General features: G+C 44.0%; 1 protein-coding gene across 2 annotated transcripts in view; it reads right to left on the bottom strand.

The window, feature by feature from the left end:
* prkd2 (protein kinase D2) overlaps positions 1 to 26,650 on the bottom strand; it is a 29,916-nt gene extending 3,266 nt beyond the window's left edge. Inside the window, exons 1-17 of one of the 2 annotated variants that reach the window (XM_047594887.1) lie at positions 25,634 to 26,650; positions 8,019 to 8,157; positions 7,503 to 7,634; positions 7,144 to 7,343; positions 5,878 to 6,061; positions 5,725 to 5,796; positions 5,517 to 5,534; positions 4,321 to 4,480; positions 4,091 to 4,202; positions 3,361 to 3,438; positions 2,946 to 3,264; positions 2,764 to 2,816; positions 2,605 to 2,677; positions 2,228 to 2,334; positions 844 to 1,005; positions 578 to 676; positions 98 to 365 (exon numbers count right to left, since the gene is read on the bottom strand). In XM_047594887.1, coding sequence (XP_047450843.1) covers positions 98 to 365; positions 578 to 676; positions 844 to 1,005; positions 2,228 to 2,334; positions 2,605 to 2,677; positions 2,764 to 2,816; positions 2,946 to 3,264; positions 3,361 to 3,438; positions 4,091 to 4,202; positions 4,321 to 4,480; positions 5,517 to 5,534; positions 5,725 to 5,796; positions 5,878 to 6,061; positions 7,144 to 7,343; positions 7,503 to 7,634; positions 8,019 to 8,157; positions 25,634 to 25,960 — 2,503 coding nt within the window. In that variant the 5' untranslated portion in view covers positions 25,961 to 26,650. The remainder of the gene's footprint in view (positions 1 to 97; positions 366 to 577; positions 677 to 843; positions 1,006 to 2,227; positions 2,335 to 2,604; positions 2,678 to 2,763; positions 2,817 to 2,945; positions 3,265 to 3,360; positions 3,439 to 4,090; positions 4,203 to 4,320; positions 4,481 to 5,516; positions 5,535 to 5,724; positions 5,797 to 5,877; positions 6,062 to 7,143; positions 7,344 to 7,502; positions 7,635 to 8,018; positions 8,158 to 25,633) is intronic. The other variant, XM_047594888.1, reaches the window with a different exon arrangement.
* Positions 26,651 to 26,953: the final 303 nt, after the last annotated feature.

Raw genomic sequence — 26,953 nt, 5'->3', positions numbered from 1 at the left:
AAACACAATTTGATCACATCACCGCAAACCTTAAAAAGTGCATGTGAATGTTACAAGTCTCTAGAGAAGGGGATTGCAAACTAATGCGACACTTTACCATCACTGGAGATCTGTTTCCAGGGGTTGGGGGGGTACATGAAGGCCGCGTTGTGGATCTGGTCGTTGATATCTTCATCCTCATTGAACGGAAACGTCCCGCTGAGGCTGACATACATAATGACGCCGACTGACCACATGTCAAGAGAGCGGTTGTAGCCCTGGTTGAGCAGGACCTCTGGGGCCAAGTAGGCGGGGGTGCCAACAACCGATCGACGGAAGGACTTCTCACCAATGATACGGGCGAAGCCAAAGTCACACAGCTTCACCTGAGAGAGGGACATAGAAACAGGGCCAGAGAGCAGGGAATCAGGCATCTTGTACAAAAATGAGAGTGTAAAAACCTTAAATGAGTAAAATGAGACAGGATACTGAGCAGGTGTGACTAGACATGTTATTGTAACTGCATTGTCTGTGCTGTGGTGTGAAAACCACAACTGCCATGTGTAAAAATGTCAGTGTTGCTTGCGTGTACGGGTACCTGCGGGAACGGATCAGCAGACGCAAGCAGCACATTTTCAGGTTTCAGATCACAGTGAACGATGTTCTTGAAGTGGAGATGTCTCAAAGCTGCAAGAATCTGCAAACCACACAAACAGGATATGGTTTAATAAAAAAAAAAAAAAACATGACGCATTCAAACATATATATGGATGTAGAGCACGCTTTATGCGTAGACCACTGTGTAAGCATGCAGAGTGCAATTACAACACAACAAATCTCTCGTGCGCCAGGGTGCATACACACCTGCGTGATGAGGAACTTAGTGAGCCTCTCAGGCAGTCTGCCCTTCTCACTTGACAGGATCATCTCCAGCATGTCACCATGCAGCTTCTCCATCACCACGAACACTTTCTCTGGGGTTTCAAACATACACTCCAGGTTCACGATGCCCAGGTGACGTAAACTCTGAGACGTGCCAGGGAGGAAGAGCAGGGAAGGAGTTGGGTAATGTGGAACATTTGAGACGTGTTTGAAAAAACGTGTGGTGTGGTTGGAACAGCAAGCAAAAAAGGGAGAGTGGTGGGAGAGAAGTGTTGGCAGAGAGTGTGAATTAAGAGTGCAAAAACGGAGGCAGGGTGACGTGAGGGTAAGATATAAAGAGATAGTGACAGGAAAGTGAGTCAGAAAAAGACACTAAACCACTTAGGATGCAAGGTGAAACAGAGAAAATTGATTCATGTGTAGAAACAGGATGCTCACAGCTGCAGTAAAATGCCTGGGCACTTATATTACTCAGTTATGTAAGTCAGAACACTTTGAAGGCACATTTAACTTGAAATGTGATGAAAATGCAAGTGAAATTTCTGTGCAGGGACAAATGACTTAACTGCAAAGAGGAGGGAAAGTCAGGTCTGTTAGTGACAGAGTCATAAACAAGTTAGGACAGAGAAAGATTGTGCCCCTGTCTCCATCTGCTGGTTGATAGTGTGCAGTGCTTTTAAACGTAGTCAATCAAAACAGTACAGAAAAAAAATATTTGACTATGCTTTCGAATTCATTTTTATTTGTTATTTGTATTTGTTTGTTTTATTTGTTTTATTTGTTTGTTCTTCACAACAAATACTCTACTGGATCACCGATTTCACGAAAATGCAAAGATTTTTACTTTAATTACTGTTTTTAATACATTTCTCAAACATCTGCAAGGTTTCTCTCATTTAAATAAATAACTGAAAATAATATATAATGCATTAAGAGTTGGTTTCGTTTACTATTCTCCAGGTTGTTCAAGTATATAAAAAAATTGATTAAATAAGACTTTCCCCTCCATTAAAACAGAACATTTGATGTAAATATCACAGTAGTTCAGTTCATCAGAGGGAAAGATAAACTGTAGTAGAATGCAGTTATCAGATAACACTGACTTCTGTAACCTGACCTTTTCAAGCTTTGCAGATGGAAATTTTGCTGTTGTTGTAAAGATCAGTGTTTTCATACTATTGTCTGTTTTTTTTTGTTTTGTTTTTTTATTGTTCAAATACTCATATGATCTGTAGACTGGTTTGGCCAGACCCTAAATCAAATATTAGGTAACTGAAATGTTTAACTGCTTCTCTTTAGGAAATGGTTCTTAGTCTGATTTATTCTGAGATAACTTCAAGTAGAATGTATACGTGCGTGTGTTTACCTGCAGTATGGCCACCTCATTCCTCAGCTGGCTCTCCTGCTTGGTAGGAAAGCGAAGCTTGTCAATGACTTTGACAGCTACGTCTCTTCCCGTCTTCCTGTGCTTTCCTGAAGAAATAAAGGACGTATATTTAACACTGTGCTCTTACATTACTGGACTAAACTAAGTTGTACGGGAACCTGCCTTTTATAAAGCCACCCACAAATCCATACCTCTACATTACTCACAAATCAATTTCGCAACTGACAGTGGTCATGGTGACGATGGCTCATATGCCAGAGTGCTCTACTCTACTCTACACACCGGACCTACGATATGTAAAACTGAACACCACTACAAACCACTATTTCCAACATGACCCTGTAGGAATGGCATACCTCCATACACCACGCCAAATTGCCCAGATCCCAGCACCTCATCAGCAAAAATCTGGTACACCATGCCAATATCCTGCAGGAAAGCAACATTTATACAATCACCACAATGCTCAGTGTGAAATAAGAAGGAAGACTGATTAAACTGACAAAACAACATACCACGTTCTCTTGGATTTGACTGTTGGACACCGATATGCTAACAGAGGCTTGTCCTGAAAAACAACAGGAACAAAGTGCAGGTTTGTTTTTATTAGGGTTTTCTCGTTCAAACTCAAAAACAAACTTGCGAAGAACCTTGAGGACACCGCTTACTGAAAGTATCGATGTGCTTCTCGACTTACTGTGCGGCGTGTTCCCCTCAGCCACCGGCGCGTCTTGAAAGATGACGGGCATGAGGGCCTGGCGAATGGCGCTCTCCCATGCTTTCGCCACCTCACGCCCAATGCCGCTGTTGGGCGCCACCAGGCTGGGGGAGGGAGGCGTCTGCGGGACAGTCTGGGGGTGGCTGGGGGACAGGGAGGGGAGCGTGTTGGGGTCTTCCCCTACGAAATAGCACATGGTGCCTGTGATGAGCTCGAAGCAGTGGGGATTGGTGCCTTGGGGAACGAGCGAGAAGTTGGTGGCGGGACGCAGCTCCAGAATCTCAGACAGAGGGATCTCCTACAAGAGGGCAGGAGGACGGGTGAGCGAAAGAACTTGCAGACTTCAAATACATGAAGTTAGATAACTGCTTGCTGGGTAATATTCTATACTTACCTTGTAGTATTTGTTGGAGGTGTTATTCTGGAATAGGATGATGCACTTACAGTCCAGACGCCAGTAGTGCCTCTTTCTCTGTTTGGGGGTTGGAGTGGGGTGGGACATTAAAGTTCAGATAGTATATCAAGGAGTGTGATGTGAAGAGGACAGAGAATGAGGGATGCGGCATGGATTGGAGGTAAAGACCGACGAGGAGGAGTTTAAGCTGCAAGTGGAGAAGGTGGAAAATGAAGACAAAAAAGAGACAAAGAATGAAAAAGAGCGTTAGCGTAGCCAGAAAGGAAAATATAAGCATGAAGGAGGCTACAGAGGCAAACTAAATCATCCGAGGCCGAATTCAGAATCTAGTAATTAAGAGACATAAAATTCAGGAAATGGGCTTTTAGACAGAATTCGCTACACATCTGCTGTTATGTTTTCAGGCAGGGCATGCTTCATCATCAGTCTTCAGACGTTCCTTCATCTACACACGCTCACACACGTCCACGTACACAGAGATATAAAAGAAAAATGAAGCAATAAAGCGCCTAAGTGGCAGAGGGACAATAAAGGTTGAGAGGGGCAACTGGACAGAGGAAATAGACTGATGAGCAGCATGTACTTTTTTATCTCTGACTGAGTGGGAAGTAAACAAGAAAAATTGCTGCAGTAAATCTTAGAAAAGAAGGGGAAGGAAGGGAAATCATCCCTCTTGAACGAATCGACTTATGTTGAGTGATGTTTTTACCAGTGTGTCCTTATTGCTGTAATGAACCATCCATCCTTCCTTGATGGCTGTACTGGACCGACGAGTTGTCTGTCTCACAGACTGTACCACCCTCATTAAGGGGATGTAAACACTAGAAAAAGAAGAACCATATCCATTTGGTCAGCACGCTATTCTTCTGTATGCCGTCCCTTCTTAAACCTCTCTGTGATCCTTCTTCAAATTATCATATATATTTTTTTCTCTCTTGCCTTTGATCTCCACTGATTCCATCCTGGTTGTTTTCTGGAGAGAAGGACCCAGGGATGCTGCAGGCCTCATCCGAGTCATCCATTGAAGACTTGTCTGAGGTGTCGTACTCGTTGCTGTAGTCCATGGGAACCTCAGGGTCTGCACTGGGACTCAGCATGTCTGGAGGAAAAGGAAGACGGAGAAAGAGTTGAGTACAGCTTGATTTAAAGTACTAATAACACTTTACAATAACTGCACACTATGAAGCGTCAGTAAAGCATTAGTAAATACGTAATTCACAGTTTATAAAGCTCTATTCCCACATTAATAGACATTGTCAAGCAGGTTATGCTTTATTCCAAATTCCTAAGCACCTCTGTGACGTTTTTAGTGATGGTATTTCCACATTTTTACTAATGATCAATTCATCGTTTATACATTAAATATTAAAGTATTCACAAACTGGTCATTAAGGAGTTATGAGGGGTTTATAAGATCATTTAGAAAATGGAAGCAAATGATTAATAAACTACACTGTTGCCCATGAAGTTTATTCCCTCTTTTTATTCCCATTTATACACATCAGTTATATGTCTGAAAGAAACTGATCAATAAAGAAGAGATACACTTTATCTGTCAAGAATAAATCAATATTATTATTATCATTTCATGAGAAGAGGTGTGTGTGTATATGTGTGTGTGTATATATATGTATATATATATATATATAAAATGTCTAATCAAACAAAGATTTTGCTACCCTCCCTGCAGTACCTCCGCAGACCCCCTAGGGGTCGCAGACCCCTGTTAAAGACCCATAATATATATTATTATATTATGTTTATTAATCATTTCTTACTCTCTCTAAATGATCTTATAAACCCTTGATAACTTCTTGATAACTAGTTTGTAACTACTTTAATTGATCATTAGTAAAGTATGACTATAACAATATTTAACACATTATAGAAGTTATTATGGATCAGAAATAAAGCATTTATACTACATTTATAAACTGCTTACTAGGACGCATTCTTTATAAATGATGTATAAAATATTTACTAATGTTTTACCAACACTTGTGCACAGTGTGCATTTATTATAAAGCATTACAGTATGGATGCTTAATATACTGTGAGAAGATAACACTTCTTGTTAACACTACAAGCTACAAATGGAGAGTTTTACATTAGTACTGAGTATCAACAATACTTACCGCTGTTACTTCTGTTGTCTGAGAAGATAAAAAAATTAGTGCCAGTGAGTTTGTGTATTGTTAGATAAAGTGTTATATTCAGGTATAGTTGCTAAAGTAACAAACGTCTCACAATAGACACATGCAAATGAGGAATTATATCAACTCCATGCAGGGTTAAACGAGTCATAAACACGTGAGAAAGGTGCACAACGCATTTTTCTCTCACCTCCAATGGTTTCCCCGAGGCAGTCATTAGGAACCTTATATGCGCACCGTTTATGGCAGTTGAACTTACAGTCTAGGAGGAATGAAACACGGTTAGCTCATTTCATCTCGTTAGATTAGTACCCCGCATCACATCGGACATCCAAAGCCTCACCTTTGCACTGCAGACCCTGCCTGAACAGTCCTCTGAGAAGCCTCTTGCAGTACTGGCACACGGTCGGCCGTGTGTAGGAGTGAACAGCAAACGTGTGGGGCACCTTCACCTTGCTCATCAGGATCTTATCCAGATGAACTGGTCGGCCCGTGTAAAAGCGCCGGGCGTCACTAGGGGTCCGTGGCTAGCAGGATAAATGGGAAACACAAACTATTAATTAAAAACAATTTGAGAGAATGAGAGCGAAGAATGAGCGAAAAGTGATTTTCACTCATTCTCCTTCATTTTCTTTCGCGAACAAGGTACTTAATCATACTAATTAATTACTCAAGTGTTAATTTATAAACTTCCTTCCCTGAAATGAGTTTATTTGATTGAACCTGCTTACACACACACACACACACACACACACACACACACCCTGTCATTGCATTTCCCGCAACACAGTCATAATCTCTTAAGTCCGTTTTTGTTCTGTATCGAGAAATATGAGCCTCTTTAGCTGCTAAATGATCCACTTTGTTCAACCGGCTCCTCATTAACAGTTTCACTCTGATGTTTGTAGCCGAGCAGACTTAATTTTTCACTGAAAACAGCTCATGATTCAGCCACAATGTGATCCCATGACAACATAAATCAAAAAAAGTTGCCTGCTGGAATAAAGTCCATAAAAACAAAGGGGCCCTGGAGTTTTCGATGATAATTCTTTGTGCATTCATCACTTTGTGAAACCCCATTCAGACTGGCAAATTGTTTTCACATTTCCCGTCTGATATATCATACAATTATATCAATCACAGCATTTTTGAGCTTGGGTTTCTTCTAAAATTAAATACCTCACCCCTTATAAATGGAGAATATATATATATATGGGAAGGAAAGAAAGGCAAATCTATCAGTGCCACTGCCTTAATAAGCTGCCTTAAGCTGATCTGTTTACTTTTAAGGTTCACATAAATGACAATAACTACTCACCACACTTAGCGGAAACTCTTTGGCCAGTTTTGAGATACCCATCTCAAAAATTCTAGACAGCATTGCAAACGAAAAGTGTATAAAAAGTGGGACAATGCTTCAGAATGAAATTTCACTGCTATCAAAGGCCTATCCTTCCTTGCTTACTTTCAGTGTCAACGCAAAAACCTTTTTACATCTGTGGCTAAAGTAAATTAAATTTGAATTTTCCACTGTGTGACATTAACTTGAAACGCCCCCTTTAATGATCTAACAGTAACCCCGGCATTGCGTGAATACAGTTACCAGTACCATTTGTGTGTGCGAGCGAATGAGACTGGCGTCCTCTGCGCAGGTGGAGGCCGTCCCGACGCTGTACACCGACTCGGTGGTGGAGAGGCGCAGGGACTGGGTGCTGCTCAGCGAGGTGGTGGACAGGCGACGTTTACGAGCGCCACTGCAGTTGTTTGGGATGCTGAAAGCACAGCGCTTGTGGTAGTTCAGCCCACATCCTGCAGGGGGCGGCGTGGGTCAAAGAGCCAGAGAGGGGAAGATCAGCCAGATGGAGCACATTGGGAGAGTGTTAACAGTTCACATAACAGAGAAATCTGCGAGCCACATCAAAGCGGATTTTTGTTTTTAATCACACTTTATCTCCCTGGTTTACTCACCGTCACACTTGAGCCCCTGCCTGACCAGTCCGAATAGCATCTCTCCACAATGATCACAGAAGGCCGGCGCCCGGTACGAGTGCACGTTGAGTGCATGGGGCCGAATCTGGAAATCTTCAAATGTGGCTGCCGCTAAAAGAGATAAGAGAGCAACATAGCAGTCAGACAGTGTAGGTGTCAAGATACGATCATACTGCAGTCGGACAGTGTAGGTGTCAAGATACGATCATACTGCTTCAATTGGTAAGAATGCAGAATGGTGGCCAAATAAGGAGGAAACAGGATGGAAAAAGAGATTGAGTTTCAGGTTGATGGAGCGGCGCTACAGTTGGAACCGATTAGGTCAGTGAACCACCTGTAGTAAAATAAGCAGATAGGAGGTGATGTCCCCAAGAGGTGTGACGACAGCAGTAATGAAAGAAAGATAGATAGAGAGAAGATAACGTTTTGATAAAGTCATCGTGCGGCCTAATGACAAGAATGAATCAGAAGACAGGAAGAGAAGAGATGACTTACCTGAGAGCACAACTTCGACCAGATCTCCCTCCTGAATGTCACAGGCTGCTTTAACCAGTTGCAGGATGTTGTTGGTAGTTGGGTCATGCTTGAACAGCAAAATCTTGTCATAAATGCCATAAAAGCCGCACTCTGGGAACTAGAACACAGAACACAAAAAGAGAAATGTGCATTAGGAGGATCGTCTATGGGGAAAGGCAAAGTTCTGATTAATGTAGTGATTTAAGTCATAAATTCAAAGCAAGTTTATTGCGTTTCATATCATAAATGAACTAAAAAAAAAAAAAGCGAGCACACTGAAACTAACCAACCAACAAGCAGCAACAGTTAAAAAACACACATTTTAATTTTATAAAATATTTTATAAAAAAAAATTATTTTAAATAATTATGTCAAACATCATGTGCAGTCCATATTGATTAAAAAAAATTTACAATTTTACAAAAAACAATAAATAATTAAATAAAATATTTTAAATATTATGTTGAATTCGATATTTGATCTTAACTTTGCTCAGCTGTAGGGACAGAGCATTGAATTACTGGTATCCTATTCTTGTAGACCACTCAACACCAGGCTGCAACTTCAGTGAGCAAAAAAAAAAACACGCATGTGTAACCACTCAAAAGACAAGGGCAAATCCAGCAACGAGGCCAACATGGAAAACAAATGAGAAACTTTATCCTATCTTCTCATCAGTCATATACCAGTACACAAACACACACACAGGTGTCTCCATGAAGCTCTCGCAGAGATATGAGAGATGAGACCGTCTGTCAGAAGTCAGCCGAGCAAAGGAGGCTGTCATAGGGAAACCCTGCCCTCCTGAATAGTTAATATTGTCTGGTTCACTTCAGCAGCCACACCACACAGGACACCGCAGACACACACACACACACACACACACACACTCCAGTCCTCCCTGCTCTCTTGTTGTTGTTTTTCCCGACGTGAAGTCAAGATTCACCATCTGGCCAGGCTCTAACAGCTTACAGGAAGGGGAACCCTGGTCTCCACCTTGGAACGACACACACACACACACACACACACACACACACACACACACACACCTCCTCACTTACTAGCAGACACACCCTCCTCACAAACAGAAACGCACACCCACTCTGCCCCCACCCCCATTTCCCTTGTTTTCTCCTCAGCCCATACACGGTTGGACTCTCAGCTTCCCAACAAGCACTCCACATCGCCACATCCAAAATCCTGGCTTGGCTTGTACCGCTGCCAAGCTACACAGTGAGTCCACCACGCCCCAGCAGTGGGCTGCTGCAACTGACCGCACAATCAACAACAAGACACAAAAAGCACAGCGTGGTCCCTCTTTTTCTTTTTCATGAATCGTAAGAAGGTCAGCGACCTGCTGCACAACAATTGCATCCGAAGCGAGAGCGTGGAAGATGAGAATACAAACTGTGGAAGCGGTGTAAAGACCTGAAGGATCAGCAGAGTGACCATTTCAATAATACATCTGCATGTTTAGCAGCCCTACATTGTGGGATAAACTGATAAATGTAAGCATATTCTATATCCTTCAGTTCTTGAATGTATTTGTGCTTTATGAGTGAACGTTTTAATCTTTTACCAGGACAAACTCCAATCAAGAGCAGTGACAGGGCAATGAAGCATCTTGAACCTTATTTAAACCACGGCGTGACTCAGATAAAAGTAGAAAAGATCAAAACAATGTAACATTAAAGGGATCCTCAGTTCAAAAATTCTTTGTGCTCTCTCTGCAATCAACCAACTTGTATCTTATAGCTGCCGGTCATAACACATACAAGTTATGAGATATCCGTCTCTGATTCCTGGCCTGCTGAGAGGAAATGTCAGCCAACTTCTGCGGAATCCGTGTCTGGCATCAGGCCCTAGCGTCTTCACTTGCCACAAGAGAGCGTCAAACACGACACAGCAGGGAGTGGAGAGCAATCAGCACATAGGCTTGGCGCTTTCCCGTTCACCCTATGGCAGGGCAAATGTGTGCCTGCCGTGACTTGCTAATGTCATATGAACAGCAGCAGCGAGAGCATCGGCCAAAGCGGCAAGTGACACACACCACAGCAGCTTAAAAGAGCACTCTGGATATGTGTCGCAGTGAGAAAATGCAGAAACGAGCATAGCAGTGACAGGCTTCCTTTCATTAGTGGTGATCCAAGAATTTCAAAAATCCAGCAGGATCATGTCTTTCCAAAATCAGCGACCAGATTACTGTGAAGCTTTCTGTGAAGCTCTCACAGAGACCATTTGTTTGGTAGTGTAATTGCTTGAGATGCTGTTGCTGATATTCTTATTATCTGCGAAACACAAATAGAGCAAAAATGCTAACCATCCATTCATCATCCATCATCTTCTAGAGGGATGTGAGGCGCTGGAATCAGACACAGAGAGACAAACAACCATTGCACACCCACGGCCGATTTAGGATCACTGGTTAACCTAAATGCAAGCCAGATAAAAACCAAGCAATGTTTATGTGGGGATATTATGTTCGGCAAGTAAGAAAATATGATTTGTTTGTGATCTGCTTAAATCCTACCAGACGTCTGCATAAATGTCTATAGCTTGGGCTCAATTAGGCGACACGGATACTAACGACAAGAGGCTCCAAACTTTCCCAACTCCAGACTTTAAAAAACCCACAAGCTCTCTGAGGCGAGTGAATCATGTAATAACTACATGCATCAGTACCTGGGATTGCCACAACTGAGACCGACTGCTGCCACTTGTAATTACAAACACCCACAGAGCCCAGATCAGAGGAGACTCCCAGCTCTGCCCAGATCCACAGACAACCCTCAGACTAAATCCTCAATAAGCCCTGTGACGCTGTGTGATGCCAGCCTCCTTGCCATTAACCCCACGCTGTTAGCGCTACTGCTCACATCTATCCAGAGCAACACAGGCGACAAGTCATATTATCCTGAATGCAGTGCCCAAAACATACACAATGCTCTGACCGCAACTGCAGCTGCCACGTCTGCGCAGACCACAAGTCTTTACAGCTCCACTGAGAAGCACAACACTGCAAACTCCCTAAAACCGCAGAGAAAATAACCATTTTCTCCTCGCCGCTCCAGTTTTTCAGTGAAAGTGCAGGGAGGAAAGAGCACAAAAGCCTCGCATTACTTCTATCAGTGTGTCAACATGATGAGAAAGAACATTATTTGTCTTGTAATTATAGAATCACTTCTATATGTTTGTGTGTACACTGTAGGTTTGGCTGTGAGGGTAAGGCTTAGGAGTAGTGGCACAAAAGACTGTGTGCACATGTGTGCGTGTGTGCATACAGTGTGCAAACAAAGAGCAGGCTGTATTATCACATATACTGTAGAATAGCGTAGTTTGGTTTGCCTGGAGACAGGGTGGGACTCTTTCTTTGAGTTACCAGGGATCAGGTTGCCCGGTGTTGCCTGCACTATTCCGGCAGCTCTTCGGGCCAATGAAGCCATTATGGGTGAAATGAATTATGGACTAGGCCTCCTTTACTCCATCCCCTGCCTTTTTTTCCCATCACTTTTAATTTCCCTTGTCAGCGCTGCATTCATCTGGCAACTTCCTTTATGATCCCTGATTTCTTATGGTTTATGTCACCATATTACTTTTTTTTTTTCAGATAAGCCTGGCATGAAACAACAGTAATAATTCTGTGAATGCATATAGAAAAACATTGCATCATCTTGTCTGATCTTTGCCAACATCCTCCTCATCAGTGTGGTCCACTCCCTCCATCACAAGCTGATGTAATGTTAAGGTCGACTGACAGCAATTTTCCTTTACTGAGGACTTAACAAACGCACTTTCTTCAAAGGTTAGATGCTTAGTTTCTATTCAAGACATGATAACATGATTCATAGAGTAAGAGTACCACATGTCCTGTTGAACTTTACCAACCCTTACTTGCCTCTCCTCATGTTCTGACATATCTGATGGATAAATATATAACCCTAACCCTAGAAATATATAAGAGGAGAGTGCAGGTAAAGAGGAGCAGACAACCTGGAAGGACAAGCCCCTACAGGCATGTACCACTGTCATGTTGAAGTAGTGGCTGATATTGAGAAAACCTACCAATGGCTGGTAAAAGCTGGACTTACAGACAGCGCAGAGGCACTAATCATGGCACTACAAGAGCAAGCCCTAAGTACAAGATCCGTAGAGGCCAAGATCTATCAGAGCAGATCAGGCCCAAGGTGCAGGCTGTGCAAATATGCCCCTGAGTCAGTCAAGTACATAGTAGCAGAGTGTAAGATGCTAGTCGGGTCAGCTTACATGGAGAGGCACAACCATGTGGCTGGGATAGTTTACAGGAACATCTGTACCCAGTATGGAATAGAAGCACCCAAGTCCCAATGGGCCACACCACAGAAGGTGGTTGAGAACAACAGGGTCAAGGTCCTGTGGGACTACAGCTTCCATACTCACAAACAGGTTCTGGCTAACCAACCAGACATAGTGGTAATGAACAAACAGCAGAAGAGGGTGATGGTGATAGATGTGGCGATACCAGCTAATACCAACATCAGAAAGAAGGAACACGAAAAGGTTGAGAAGTACCAAGGGATGAAAGAGCAGCTGGAACTGATGTCCAGAAGAGCACAGTCCTAAGAACAGCTAAGATACTGTGCAGAACCCTCAAACTCCAAGGCTTCTGGTAGAGGACCGAGCTTGAGGATGGCACAGAGGCTGAGAGGGATGGTTTATATATGTGTGTATACATATTAAAAGTGATGGAAGACAAAGGAAGGCAGGGAATGGGAGTAAAGAAGGCCAAGTAAGTAATTAATTTCGCCCATAATGGCTTCATTGGCCTGAAGAGCTGCAGGAAGATGCATTGTCAAGTCTGGCCTGGCCATCATATCAGTGAAATCTGAGCTTGGGTTTGCTATATTAAAAGCACACAATATATGTGCTTGATGTCATGGCGCTGGCTGCCATTTCCTCTCCCCAGCAATTGTATCTTGTGGGTTAGTTTACTTCCTTGTCGACCACTTCTGCCCCTGGTCATATTAGGCATATCACCAGCACAAGCACACTGAGATAATGCAGCAAGAACTGAAAAACTGGAAGCTGAAATCAAGTATGAAATGTCTAATTCCTCCGTCCTCTTCTGCTTCACCTTGTGTTCACGTTGATACGTCCACATTGCAGAAGCTTTAGGTTAGCTCATTGAAGTGTTCCACGTTTCTACGTTCTAGGTTTTATTCATTCACAGAGATTTCATTGCAGCAGCAGGCAAGAAAATGATCAGCAGCGGGGCCATGCATTTAATTCAAAAGGCAAGTCAGCATCACCTCATCAACGATCACACACAAGCACCGGCACTGATGTCCGTCTGAGTCAGTTTCAGTTCAACCCTCGAGGGCTTGTCAAACAGCTATACAACGGTACTTCCAAATATAGACTCTCTTTATATATAAAGACGCTGCATGTGTGAAGAACAAAAAGACTTTTATGTCCTGCTAAGAAGCTTGTTGCTTCTGCTTTTCATCCCCCTCCCTCATCACTTCCCCTCCCACAGCTCAGCATGAGCCACCTTTGACCACCAAGCCACACAAACACGCCAGCACGAACACTCAGGTTAAAAAATCTGATGAATGGCACAGCCTCACCGCCAAGCAGCCGAGGCTCTGCAGATTAGGTTAGCAATTCCTCCATAATCGAGCCCGTTATCTCCACAGCAAAATGCAAAATTCTCAGCTCACTTTAACTTATTACTCTATCAACATGTTTTGCAGCTGTTGCAGCGGTTGCCGCCGGTGGTGTCTTCAACACAAACATGTTGACCTGTTTTCTCAACATATAGAGAACCTCTAAAAGGCAGAACTAACAAAGACAGGACTTTATCTGGCTGTCTCAATGCAACTCCACACATACGGTTTATTGCTTAACTCAATGCACCCTTTTGTGTTTGCGTTTTATGATTCTTATTAGCTATTGAAACACTGCATGTCTCTCATCTGTTACATCAAACACAGGAAACTACAACTTGAGCATGTGGTTTATAGCTCTTCAAAGGTGTAAAGTAACTAATGTATAAATGTGTAATGCGGGTCTGTGAAAGAGTGACGACGGCAAAAAAGACGCTACCACGGTCACTGCGATGTGAATACGGTCAATGAACGCAGCAGCAGCAGCTTTATATGAATTTAACTATGAAGGATATTTTAAAAAGAGCCGCCTGACAAGCCCTCGAAGCACTGCCACGTTTGATCTGCGTGTCAAGAACTGAACTTGTGACCTCTTGGGAAAAAGCAGAATGATTTCAAAATGGCACTGAAGTCACGGCTGAATTACTAAGCACAGAGTTATTTTTTAGTGCATAGTCTTTTAAAGTCTTGGAATAAATCGATACTTGAGCCACTTACACTCCTCTTTGCGGCTGTTGCTTTTTTTTAAGTGTGTAAGAGAAGTGAGATGTTACAGAAGCTGGATTTGTGTTTACACAGAGCAGTACGTTAAGAGAAACATTGCAGTTCTTCAGTATGACAACAACCCCGGTTCCACAACTGGGAACCAGCATGACTACGAGACGCATATGACACTGCACGCCGGGCTCTGTAAACAGTGTGACCTCTATAGCCCTACATGGTCCTCCACACTGATGTGCTTCTGCAACAGAAGCCGGTTATCACAACAGGAACCTGATCCAGCCGTTTTACAGTCAAGAGGAAACACACTGCATCCCTTCAAACAACAGACATTGTTTAAACATCCACGTCTTGCTGTGTAACAAATCACACGCCCTCCTGCACACGTCTGGATCCGCACACTTTCTTCAGAATCCCGTCGATGTGTTTAGATACACCTGTGCTTCAGTGTCTGTGTGGGATTTACTGCTCCATTAGACACAACACTAATTGTTGGACCATAACTATTAGCAAGTCAAGCACGGGATACAGAAAAAAAAAACCCTCCTTCCTGAAAATGATGAGGTGTTTAATGAGGGGTTGCCGTGGCGATGGGCACGTAAAGACGTCAATGTTCTGCCCCCATTAGCTCCTGACAACTGCTTGGCGAAACGCAGGAATTTTTCCCTTTGTGCTGACCGTGTTAGTGATGGAACAAATGTGTTACAAGCCCGGTGTTCTATTTTTAACCCCGGCCACACGCTGGCAAAAAAAAAAAAAAAAAAGAAAAGAAAAGATGGAGCTGACGACAAAAATGACAGCCATCCCTGCCCTCCCCGCGCCCTCAGTCACCTGCAGGGTCCGTGCTGCTGGCTTTCTGAAAACAAAGCGCGAACATGAGCTGACGTCTTTAAAACACACACACACACATCAGGCATTAAATCACGGGGGTGAGTGACAGCCCTTTGCCAGGAGGACAAGGAGTTAAGTAATTCCCATGACGTCAACTATAGCCGATGGGCTTGGCAGACACAAAGAAGGAAAACAAAATGATGGATGAGTCAACCGTAACGCTGAATAAGTAGGTTAGTGAAGTAAATCACGCACTTACACCGCTGTAAACATTATAATTCATTAAAGAATAGTTTCGCTAGTCTTACTTTCCACAAGCAGCAACAATAGCATGCCTGTAATCAGAGGTGGATGTTCTTCCTGTTTCAGGCAGAACTACTAATTGTTTTTTTTTTGTCAAATTGTACACAGAAATAATTAGACAAAAGCGAAAGGTGTCTGGCCATATACACGTGGTATGATGAGCGGAAAGCCTCTGCAGCATTGATGTATATTGACAATGAAAATAATGGAATTCGATTCACTCTATCGTAACCTTTGCAAAGGGGGCATTAAAGGGCAAATGCAAAAGCTTCTTTCTTCCTGAATTTGATTATTTCCTGTTGAAACATGGTACTGGGGAAGGCCATTTGAGCAGAGTGGACTGTGTGTGCAGTGCAAACACATATAGTGTTAGCTTTATTTATTGGATACAGCTTAAGAAAATCACTTTCTTTCAATATCTGATCGCGTATTTGGGTTTGCCAGTGTGTATGCTTTCTGCGTGCTAAAGAGTGGTGAGATAAAGCAAACAAGTGGCTGGGTAAAACTCAGCAAGCCACTGGGCCGATGCACAAATTAATTTCTTGCAAGCTGCAACACCAGCAAAACACCGGATTCACGACAGCTCACTGTTCAACCAGGTGAGCTAGCAACTAGCAAAGCTACGTGTCATGAGAACCTGGCACGTTCAAAACATCAAACTCATTGCTGAGAAGCTGATTTTGAGTCATTCTTCCGCCGAATGGCCTGATTCCCGATTCTGTAGATTCACAGTATGATTCATTTTCTATTACCATTTTATATCACTAACCCAAACTAAAGTAAAAATCTCCATAGACCAGCACAGCATTCAACAGCTGGTTGGTTTTGCTATGGTGGAATGTAAAGATAGAGCTATTAACACTCGTACTGATGATCAGGACCACTGTACTGTGCTTTGCAATGCATGTTTTCCTCTGACTCATACCTTTTTCTCTTTCTGCATGCGTTTGAGTGTGTGTGTGATCCTGGAGAGCAGAGACATAGTCAGGTTTACATTCCTGACTTAGCTACTTTCTACATACCGGAGATAACTGCATAAACCAGAGGAACTAGAGGGGGAGGCGTGTAACTCTGGGGCACACACACACACACACACACACACAGCAAAAAAACACCAAAAAGCACATGACCCATGACACAAAAACCACCATGGTTGAATGCACACAAACATAGTAGGTAATAATTTCACAGTGGGAAAAAAAATAAACCATCAGGCACGTGATGCAAATGAATCCAAACAGCCTGGGTTTAACATACACACATGCACCCACTATACTAAAATGTCACCTACGCAGATCTAATGTACAGTGTGTGCAGTAGTCAGCAAATGGAAGAGGCTTAGTCTCGAGCAGGAGCACGGGGACAAAGCACCTCATTCTGCTCCAGGCATCAAGGAAGACGGAGAGGTAACATGAGAGCAGTAACCAGGCATGAGAGAGGGGCCTGAGGATAAAGGAGGCACGCAGTGCTACTCTGAACCAGCCTTTGTTGGTGGCGGCTCCTGTCCCCATCAACCCTCTCCACCATCCTCCTCCTCCTCTGTCTTTCCTTGGCTTGGTTCTGTGCAGGTAAGCCGATAGGAACACTGGAAAGAACCCACTTTGTGTTCAGGGAACAACTCACTGATTCATTACAAGGGGGAAAGACAGAAGACAGGAGGAAAAGTCCCAGTGATGAATAAAAGAGAGCGTAGTGGAATTAAACTAAAACTAGTGTTTCCAACTTGGACAGCGTGTCAATTGAGCCAGCTAATCATGCTTCCATTATTCGGTCTAACCAGTTCTCTACATTCAGTTCAGTAAGTTCTCTACAACCTTTTCATTCTGACTTGATGGAAATGCGTTTACTAAATTAAAGTCAGGGCCACAAACTGTTAACGCCCAGTAATGAAGGCATGCTCAGCTAGCTGCTGCATGTACCTTAATTGCGATGTTGCTTCTACGCAACAGAAATAAACACACACTCAAATTATTTTTTTCATTCCCCGTGACAATCATGTGGAAATATGAGGAAAGAGAGGCGTTATTATTTTCCATAATGATCTCTCATAGACTACGCTGCGACAGCCCTGCCAGTGCCGAAGCCTCTGCCTTCGTGCTGACATCAGAGTAGTGCAGATATTCTGCCAAAAACAAAAGTCAAATAAGTGATTGTGACAGAGTGCGAGAAATAAAAGTGAAAATAGTGTGACCAAAGGTGCTTTATAGGCCTGTGACCAACTCTATGAATCCACCATCCACCATAGTGTGTTCTCCACAGTGACCAGACCAGTGAAAAAACAAAAAAGTGGCCAAGTAAAGATGTTTGCACAGTCTCCATGTGCCAGGAGTTCCATGGGCACTCACAGACGCACAAAGCTTCACGCCGAGGGCCACAATAGGCCACATTACTGGACTCTGAGTCATTCCGTCCTCCTCTAAGCCTGACCCCTCTCCTTTCTGCACGCTCTTTCTGTCCCTGCTCTCTTCTCCCCATGTGTTACTTTGAGGCTTTGGTTTGCGACTGAAAGAGGAGAAGAGAGAAAATGCCAGAGGCTGCACACTAAACTCTAGTCATATGACGATAGCGTGGTTACATTTATAGAGACCAGTGGCTGTTCCTTCAACTGCCACCAAATCCCGATTTCATTGAAAACAGGCTTTCAAACCATATTATTCTGCTCTGCACAAATGGTGCAATCACATCCTCTACCCACAAGAAACCCCCCCATTACCATGCATGACCGCAAGCACTGATCTATGTGATAAAAACTCATTAACCTAAGTAACAGCCACATGAATGCCAGGTCCAAAGGTTTCCCAGCAGAACATTGAACTCTTACAAGATGGTCAATGGTATTTACTTCACCTGTCATAATGTTGCGGCTGACTGGTGCATAAACTAATCACTGTGACGCTGTAACTATGCAGATCGCTGGGACAATGGGATACTGTATAAGATTCCTCCAACCTCACATTGAGAATCGATGGCCTGATGGGCACACATTTTTGTCCACTTGGTTCTTCCACTGAGCGTGCTTGAATATTGATGTCATGTGTTTATCTACTGAGGTAAGGCTGTGGCTTTTGCCCAGTTCCCCTCATAAATAACCCCTGCATGCAGACATACACAGACGTCTCATGATGTGTCTGAGCCACACTAACACACACGGCACTTGCGCCCCAGACCAGCCAAACCCATCCTGTCAACCCTCACACTGACCCCATTGTGCGCCACTTTCCCAGGAACACTCTGTCTCAGGCAAATTTTCAAACACCACATATTGGAGCGAATACTTTCATGCCCCGGAGCTCTTCTTGTTTTCTGTGAGCTCACACAACATCTTTTATTTCGCCATCTAATTAAAATCAAGTCAGCACACAAGGCTAACTAACCAAACTTTTGACTCTTACATGGCGTTTTATAACCCACTCACTTTTGAATGTGTTACCCTTGTCTGAGAACAAATTCTCTGGAACTGACTGGCGCAAACACTCACACGTGGTTAAATCTCGCCAAATGCTCAGCTCAGCTCAGCTCTGCGGCTCACAATTGGATTATGGCACAAAACCGTTTTTACCATCACTAATCGCTGGATTAGTATCATAAGGTCTCCTTTGCTCTGAACAAAAAAAAAGGAATGCAGGGATTGAATGGGCCATGAAGCAGGAGAAGGAGAAAACCACTGTATATACACTGCCAGTCAAAAGTTTGGACACACCTTCTCGCTGAATTGAATGAGAAGGTGTGTTTAAACATTTGACTGGTAGTGTACATACTTTGTTATGACGAAATTGTACTCGTCCCAGTTGTAATAGGGATCTGGCACTTGTGCAATGATGCTGGATGGGGCAAGGAGTAGGAGCCATTTCAGGCCACCAAACAGGCTGTAATCAGCTTTTACTCTTTTACAGGTAGTTTTATGGTAACGGTACAATAACAGTCATCGTTCCTCTTCTGTTTTGCATAATAAATGACTTTCGTTTAATCATGCGTGATCATGTGATGGACCACCTATGAAGTTTTTGAAAAGTAAAGCAATTTTAAAGATTATTGTCAGTTAAGTGGATGAATCTGTCGAGCTTTGAAAGCGAGCAAGAGGTCAGAACCTAGGTAAGTAGTTAGCATGTTGATAAACAATTCTTGCATTCTTTGCAGTGGAAAACCTGAACTCTAAAAGACATTCTTTCGCAACACTGACACAACGAGCAGCGCAACTTTTAAAATCATCCATTTAAAATTAACTGGTGAAAAGGATCATTTGAAAAAAGTCAGCTCAGGATCACACACACTACTCATCGTATCGTCGGTTTCAACTGAAACCGTTCGACTGGCCCACACCTGTCTTGGATCTCTCTTTTGTGAGTTGTAGTTACGATTGTTCTTTCGGGATCACAGTGGCAGCGGCTGCTCAGGTTTCAAAAACTTCAAAACCCCATTTATGATCCTGTCTCCGTTTGTCTCCCTTTGATAAACATCCCTGACCACTACGGGCAACAATGTGTACTTTGAATAATCGTGAGGACTACGCTTCCCTTACAGGATGCCGCCGACAGCTAGGAGTACACTAGGCACGGTCAGTCATGCAAAACTGTTCCGCTACCATGCAAAGCAAGAGAGAGGCGGTCACACACGGTGAGATGGGAAGGTTTGGGTAAGCAGAAGTGATACATGTTGCGGGTCTACCCATATGAAAATAGACACCATTTCCATTGCAGCAGCAGGGTTTTAGATAAGGCAGTTACAGCTGTTCTGAGAATTTGGGTAAAGCTGCTGCGTTCAGTCCGTGTCCGTGTGTTACGGCCAATACGACGGAGGCGGGGTTGGTTCTATCACCTGCATGTCCAGCCGCCAGTGCCTTGATAATTGTCTGACTTCATTCACTGAACAACAAAGGTTTGCTCTGATAAGCAGAGTGTATTTGTCCAATATCTGTAACACGTACAGGAGGCGTTTTAATAATCCGAGTAGCAGGACAAAAAAAAACAAAAAAAAAAACAAACAACCCATGACATTTGATCCACGTAGTGGAAGAAGGTGAGGTGTAGCCGTGGGTTGCAATTCGGACTAAATTAAGTCATTCACTGGTGAACAGGGAACTGTGAAGTTTTCACACAAACAGTTTGACCTTGTGTTACACTGGGCCTTTATCTGGAAAATCAGAGCATACTGTTGTGTCGCTTTTGGAGTGTGTGTGTGTGTGTCTGTGTGTGTCTGTGTGTGAGTGCGGAGTACATGTACAAAGGAGTGAGGTAAACAGGAGGTGGTGTGTATGATCCCATTCCCAGGGCCAAACGTCTTCTCCAGGGAGGGAGATAAAGAAACAGCCCCTTCCAAAACGGAGGTGGAAACAATGGCCAGGGCAGGGGCTCCCTGTCACAGCTGTGTGTGTGTGTGTGTGTGTGTGTGTGTGTGTGTGTGTGTGTGTGTGTGTGTGTGTGTGTGTGACAATGTGTGTGGGACATAGAGAAGAGCATGTGTGTTCAGTCACTTATATATATATATATATATATTTGCTGTTGGTGTTTTTAACTACCCATAAACATCTATTGTCTTCCATTTCTTTATTTCCAACCTGAGGAAGACACTACTGACATCCTGAACTGCCTCATGCTTCTTTTGCTGAGGACTGAGTGTTCAGTTATTTTATAAATGATTTAGCAGCACGGAGATTCCTCTCAACCCCGGCTGGATTCTACACAGCTCTGCGGATGTTAAATGTGTCGTAACTCATCTCCGATTAGTGTTCAGCAATCCGGTAACGTGACACAGCCGAAGGTGACAGGACTCAACAGGTTCTCGCTCAGCGTTTACGCACCGTCATACTCGCGCAGGATGCATTGAAACACACCCCACTGACGTCAACTCACGTCTCGTCAGTGACGGAATACGGCAAGTTGTTGGTGTTGAAAAACCAGATGTTGTGTCTTTTGAGATCTTTGCTTAAACCGTCACGCTGATATTCAGCGGAAAATATGAGTCACTCTGACTGAGGTAACCGCTTGACAAGCGGGAGCCTGGACGTATGACTCTTCGCCTCCTGGAAAGTATAAAGTGTGTCCTCTTGAGTCTTGAGTGAAGTGGGCAAGCCTAAAAATAAAGACAAGATTCTAGGGAGAAGTAGCGGAAGGATGCGACAGGGATTAAAACGGAAGAACGGGGAATGGGATGCAAGGTGGAAGAGAAGGAAGGGAAGGCGAAAGGGAGTGCATGATAAGGCAGGCAGGCAGAGTGGACCGAAGATGAGTGGATATGGAGAGGAAGTATAGGATCAAAAGAGGAGGGGAAAAGGGAAAGGCAAGAGAGAAGGTTTAACAAAAGGTTCTTATCCTGAAGGAAAGGAAAGGAAAGGAAAGGAAAGGAAAGGAAAGGAAAGGAAAGGAAAGGAAAGGAAAGGAAAGGAACGTTAGCTTGTATTTTAAACCTAGGAGGGAACAACACTGACTGTAGAGGGGATGAATAAGGAAAGGAAATAATGACAAAGCGAAAAAGAAGGAGGCTGAGAGGGCTGCGCAACAAAAGAGCAAATGCATCAAGGCCATTTCACGGTTGAACGGAGACAGACTTCTGGTTTCCAGGCCACACTATTTGTTCTTGTTCCATCAGGAGGGAATGGGGGATGAAGGAAGAGGCAGGGCGGCTAAATGGGATTTTGGTGACCACTGAGGCAGGTCGAGAACCGATCACGTTTGAAATGAGTTGGAAGTTTAGCGACGAGATATTGTTTGTGCTTTTTAAGGCTCCGGTCAGGAGACTCGGTGAGGCCATCGAGTCGGGGGGATGGGGGGGTGGGGGTGGTGTTGAAAGTTGGAGGCACGCAAGGGACAGCGTGCTCCTTCACTGAGAAGTGAACGGAAAAATGTGTCAATGGAACACAAGCAGGGATCCTGTGAATAAACAGAGCCGGTGACTCACCCTTTCTGGGATGGGAGAGATGACCGTGGGTGGAGGTGTGGGGGACCAAACTACCCTACCCCTCCAAACACATCAAATGCAGGCATTCATGCGTGCGTACACGGTCCAACTCATGTGTCGTGCTCAGTCGGTCAAGCCAGGACAAGCTTCCTATTGTCCAACTGCCCCATCTAAAGCTGTAGTTCCAAGTGGAGCAGGAGTTTTGTATTTAGGGGATTTTCGGGGATTGCCGAGTGAGTGTTTATGTGTGAGTGTGTGTGTGTGTGTGTGTGTGCATGTGTGTGCAACTAATCTGCAAGGTTTGAAATTCAGGCCCTCTGTGTGTTATGTCTGTACAAATTAAGGTTGTTCTTTTTCTAAAAAATAAACTGTTATAGTCAGACGTAGACCATGAATAATAAATACAGAGGACCACCACATCCCCCTCGGACCACCTTTAAACTTTATACTGTGACCCATAAACCTTACTTTAATGCTAGACCTGTCCCATCACACTGTTTAAAGCATCATCTTTAAGACTCAAATCTTTCCCGGACTTTAAAATGAAGTAGGAAAAATACAGTGAAGCTAAATTTCATTCTTTGCTGACTATGGAGGTTTTGGTAAATCCGAGGCTGTGGAGACGGAACCACAAACTGGTACCCAGATGTATATTTAGGATTCTGCTGTGGGACAACATTCCTCTCCCGACCTAAACAATGCAGCTCCGTCTAGATGGCTGTCACAATTTTAGAAAGCCCACATCTCAGATAGCGTAATACTGACAGTGTAGCGTTTTGACGCGTTTCACAAACTAATCATTATTTAAATAGTCATCCTCACTGCTTTGTCACATTAGTTAATTATGGCCTTGTCCATAACCTTTTTACTTCCTGTCTTGCATCTGACACCTTTCCTGAAAGCAGTCTGTCACCTCGAGTTGCCAAATAAAGTCTGTGCACACACATGCGACACGGCCAAAGAGCAAAGACTTTATTTATCCGTGAAGGAGCTGCACGAGCACAGATACCACTCGGGCTTTCTTGATGACAAGCACATTCATAGCAGACACACTCCCCACCAAACTGTATTAAACTCATGATCTCTTTGTTGGTTAATCAAGGTAAATGTGAACTGAATGCTATTCAATGATGGTGTCTCCTTGCTGCAAGCTTTTTATTGGACTTTCATTGGCGTTCTGGGCTGATTTGATTTTAATGCACTTGACGCTGTAAATCTATGCTATTGATTAGTAAAGCAATGAAGCAGCCGAGGGGCTCTACAACGGGAGAATTGATTGTGTCCTCTGAGGTTTTTACCGTAAAGCAGCTGCGGGAGGTGGGACGGTTTCTAAAGCTTCATCTTAATCCTCATCTGGACATTTCGGGGTGGTTTTCTTAGATCAGAGGGAGAGGAACAGATCTTTTTACAGATTTGAGAAAGTGTGACAAATGAGAGGAAGGACCCAAGTGAATACACAAGGGACTTTAAGTGGAGATATTCAGTTTGGTTTATGGGTGAAATTATAAAAAGAGGAAGTGTAAAGTGTGAAGTGAACTGGACAGGTTGCTGATATTTAGATTTTGCTGAAGGTAAACTTCACCTCTAGCCATCTATAAGCCAGCTGTCGCTTAGGAACACGGCTGGACTCAAGCCACAGTAACCGCTTCAGATCCAAGCAGATCAAGCATCAACTGCAAACACTGATGGATTTATCTCTATATGTCACCAGTGCATCACTGAGAATCCCACTGGTGAACGGGGAGGACAAACAAAATAAAGAACAACAAAGAACAGAGTGGGTGAGGTGTTGGCTGGAGATGCCCCCCCACTGCTTCCTGGAAAATGTGGGGAGTTTCAGAGCAAGCTGTGGAAACCTGCAAATCTGCTCATCTGCCACGTCTAAGTACCTGGTGAAAACTACAAATTTACACTACCCACCTTAATGTGGGGTCCATGTTATCACCTGCACGGGATTCTACTGCATGCGTAGCCTTCAGGGCATGCCTTTATGCGCACATTGCAAGACCTCGCACGGTCGAACGATTGGCGCTGTCAGTTCTCAAATAAAAAAAAATATTTCCCATAACTCTCATTGCTTCCTGTTGCAAAGAGGATGTCACCACTTCTCTCCCCCCTCCCAACCTGGGCCTCTGCACATGGGTGTTTTGAAGTCAGTCTTTCAGTTTAATAAAGAAAACAAATTACTTTGAGAGAAATGGGATTGAAGTCTCCCTAGAAGTCTGTGCCTTTTCTTGCTGCGACCGTTTACCCATTCCCATTTTACATTTACAGTACATTTGAGGAGCTGCAGTTTCTTTGAGATGTGACTTCGATTTTGTAACTAAGTTGAAATTATGCACGGAAGGTAGAAAAACTGTTTTAGCTATTCTGGACAAGGTAACAATTGATAAGAGGTAGGAGAAGAAGAAGTAGAAAAAAGAAGAAGAAGAAGAAGAAATCAATGAACCGCACAGCAAACCTAATTTTGGCCTAATGTATTAGCAAGAAATGCAAAATCTCTGGAGCTGCACAGAGAAGAAGTGAAAGGGACTTTTAACGATCACAAAGTTAAAAAGGTTAAGAGATGCAAAACTTTGTTCCTTATGGCTAAATGAGATAATGTCAAACGAAAAAAAAATCATGTAAAGTGATGCAAATATTGACGTGTATTTCTTCCATTCCTGCAAAGTGAACAGCCTTCTGACTTGAAAAATAACAAACAAAAACAAAGTTAAACTGACACAACTGCCTCTGTCGCTGCCTTCAACACTAAACCCGCCTGATGTGGCAGATGTGGCGCTAATTGAACACAGTATTCTGTTCCAACTGTGCGAGCGAAAAAAAAAAAAAAAGATAATTGCTGTAATTAGGGCGAAAGGAAAAAATGTGACATTTTGCGAGTTTCTTCAGACGCACAGTCACAAAGGCCCGTTTTAACCACTTTCTGGCTCGCTCTCTTTCATTTACCTTTGGGATTACAAAGTGCAAACAAAGTTTTCTTTTACCAAGAGAATAGGGCATAAAACAGAGTGGGCATAGTCGGCCCTGTGACTAAACTGCATTCCAGCTGGAGAGAGAATACACCTACTCTCACCTGACATGCCACCTTCCCTCCCGTCTGCACATTTGCACTTTTTGATTGCCGAGGCATGTCAAGCGTGAGCGACGCGTATGATAAACTCGGGAACGAAAGCTGATGATGCGCGCACGAACGCAGCTTACCTTGGTGTCGACAATGGAGCAGGCCATTTGTTTCACATAGGCCAGGTCAGCGGTCTGGGGCATCAGGACAGATTCCCTGGTCAGGCCTATCTGGATGATGAAGGACACCCCCGTGGGAGTGGGAGGCATTGGAGACATCACAGACCCACCTAGACCTTGACTTGTCATCAGGTCCATGACGGGAAAACCACCGTGAGCGGACACAGAGGGCATGGATATGGGGGTCCCTGGCTGCATCACAGCCGAGCCCGGTGGTGATGTACCCCCCGGTGGAAAGAATACCTGGGCCATGGCCCCCGAGGGCATACAGGGGCTAGCATTAGCCATTCAGAGTCCGCTTTCTCTAGTCTGCTGGCTACCTGAAGTTCACAACATACACAATGGCAAACACACACCCAGGTGCAGCATTAAGTTCTCAAGCCCCACTCACTCAAACTGTCTCAACGGAGGAGGAGGAGGAGGAGAGGGGTGGTGGTCACTCACTGAAACATGAATACACACTGAGCAGGCAGCGCCGGGTCCTCTGAGTCCCGCGTCCTCCTCCTTCCAGTGGATCAAGGAAGAAATCCTTATCCAGGAAGAAGTGTTTTTCTCTCCTCTCTGACTGTCTCTCTCTCTCTCTATAGTCCATGCATGGCAAGCACAACCAAAGTCAGACACAGTGAGACACACCGTGCTGCCTTTCCACCTCCACCTTCTCCCCTCCGTCGCCTCCTTTGTCCACAGGCGTTGCTCTGCAGAGGAGAAAGTCCAAACTTGGTTGTGAAAGTCCCCGGGCCGCGGGAGGAAAAGAAAACAAAAACAATGCCAAACTTTGTTGTGCTCCTCTCCAGGCTGAGTTACAAAATGGCCTCCTCCTTAAACAGGAAACTGTGAGAATGAAGGAGAGCTAGAGACTGCACTCCTTTTACGAGTCTTGCCCTGTTTCAGTTTCAAGCCCAGCTCAGTGTTTTTTTGTGAAAAGGCACAGAGAGAGAAAGAGAGAGCACTTTCTGAGGGTACCTCCCTCTCCCCCTCCCCTCCCTCCTGCGCTCTCTTCTGTAATATTGGCACAGCCGAGGAGGAAGTGAAATGACTGACGCACCCTGGAGCCAATAAACTCTCAGTAAGAGCCGCCCTTTGACTCCCTGCTCCAGAGCTTCTCCCTCCTCCCTTTCCTCCTTCTCCTCTCTTCCTTGGTTTAGGGTTATTTGTCTTTGCTTCCTCCCTCAGCCGAGGCCAGCATAGATCCTCTTACACTGCCTGAGGGGGCAGCTCCTCCCATCGCTTCCTCATCCTCCCTCCAGCTTCATTAGCCACTTTCTGTCCCCCTTTAAAGCA

This window comes from Mugil cephalus, chromosome 9 (genome assembly GCF_022458985.1).
Source record: "Mugil cephalus isolate CIBA_MC_2020 chromosome 9, CIBA_Mcephalus_1.1, whole genome shotgun sequence".
Classification (NCBI taxonomy): Eukaryota; Metazoa; Chordata; class Actinopteri; order Mugiliformes; family Mugilidae; genus Mugil; species Mugil cephalus.
The sequence above is the reverse complement of the archived record's forward strand: the minus strand, read 5'-3'. Positions and strand labels throughout refer to the sequence as shown.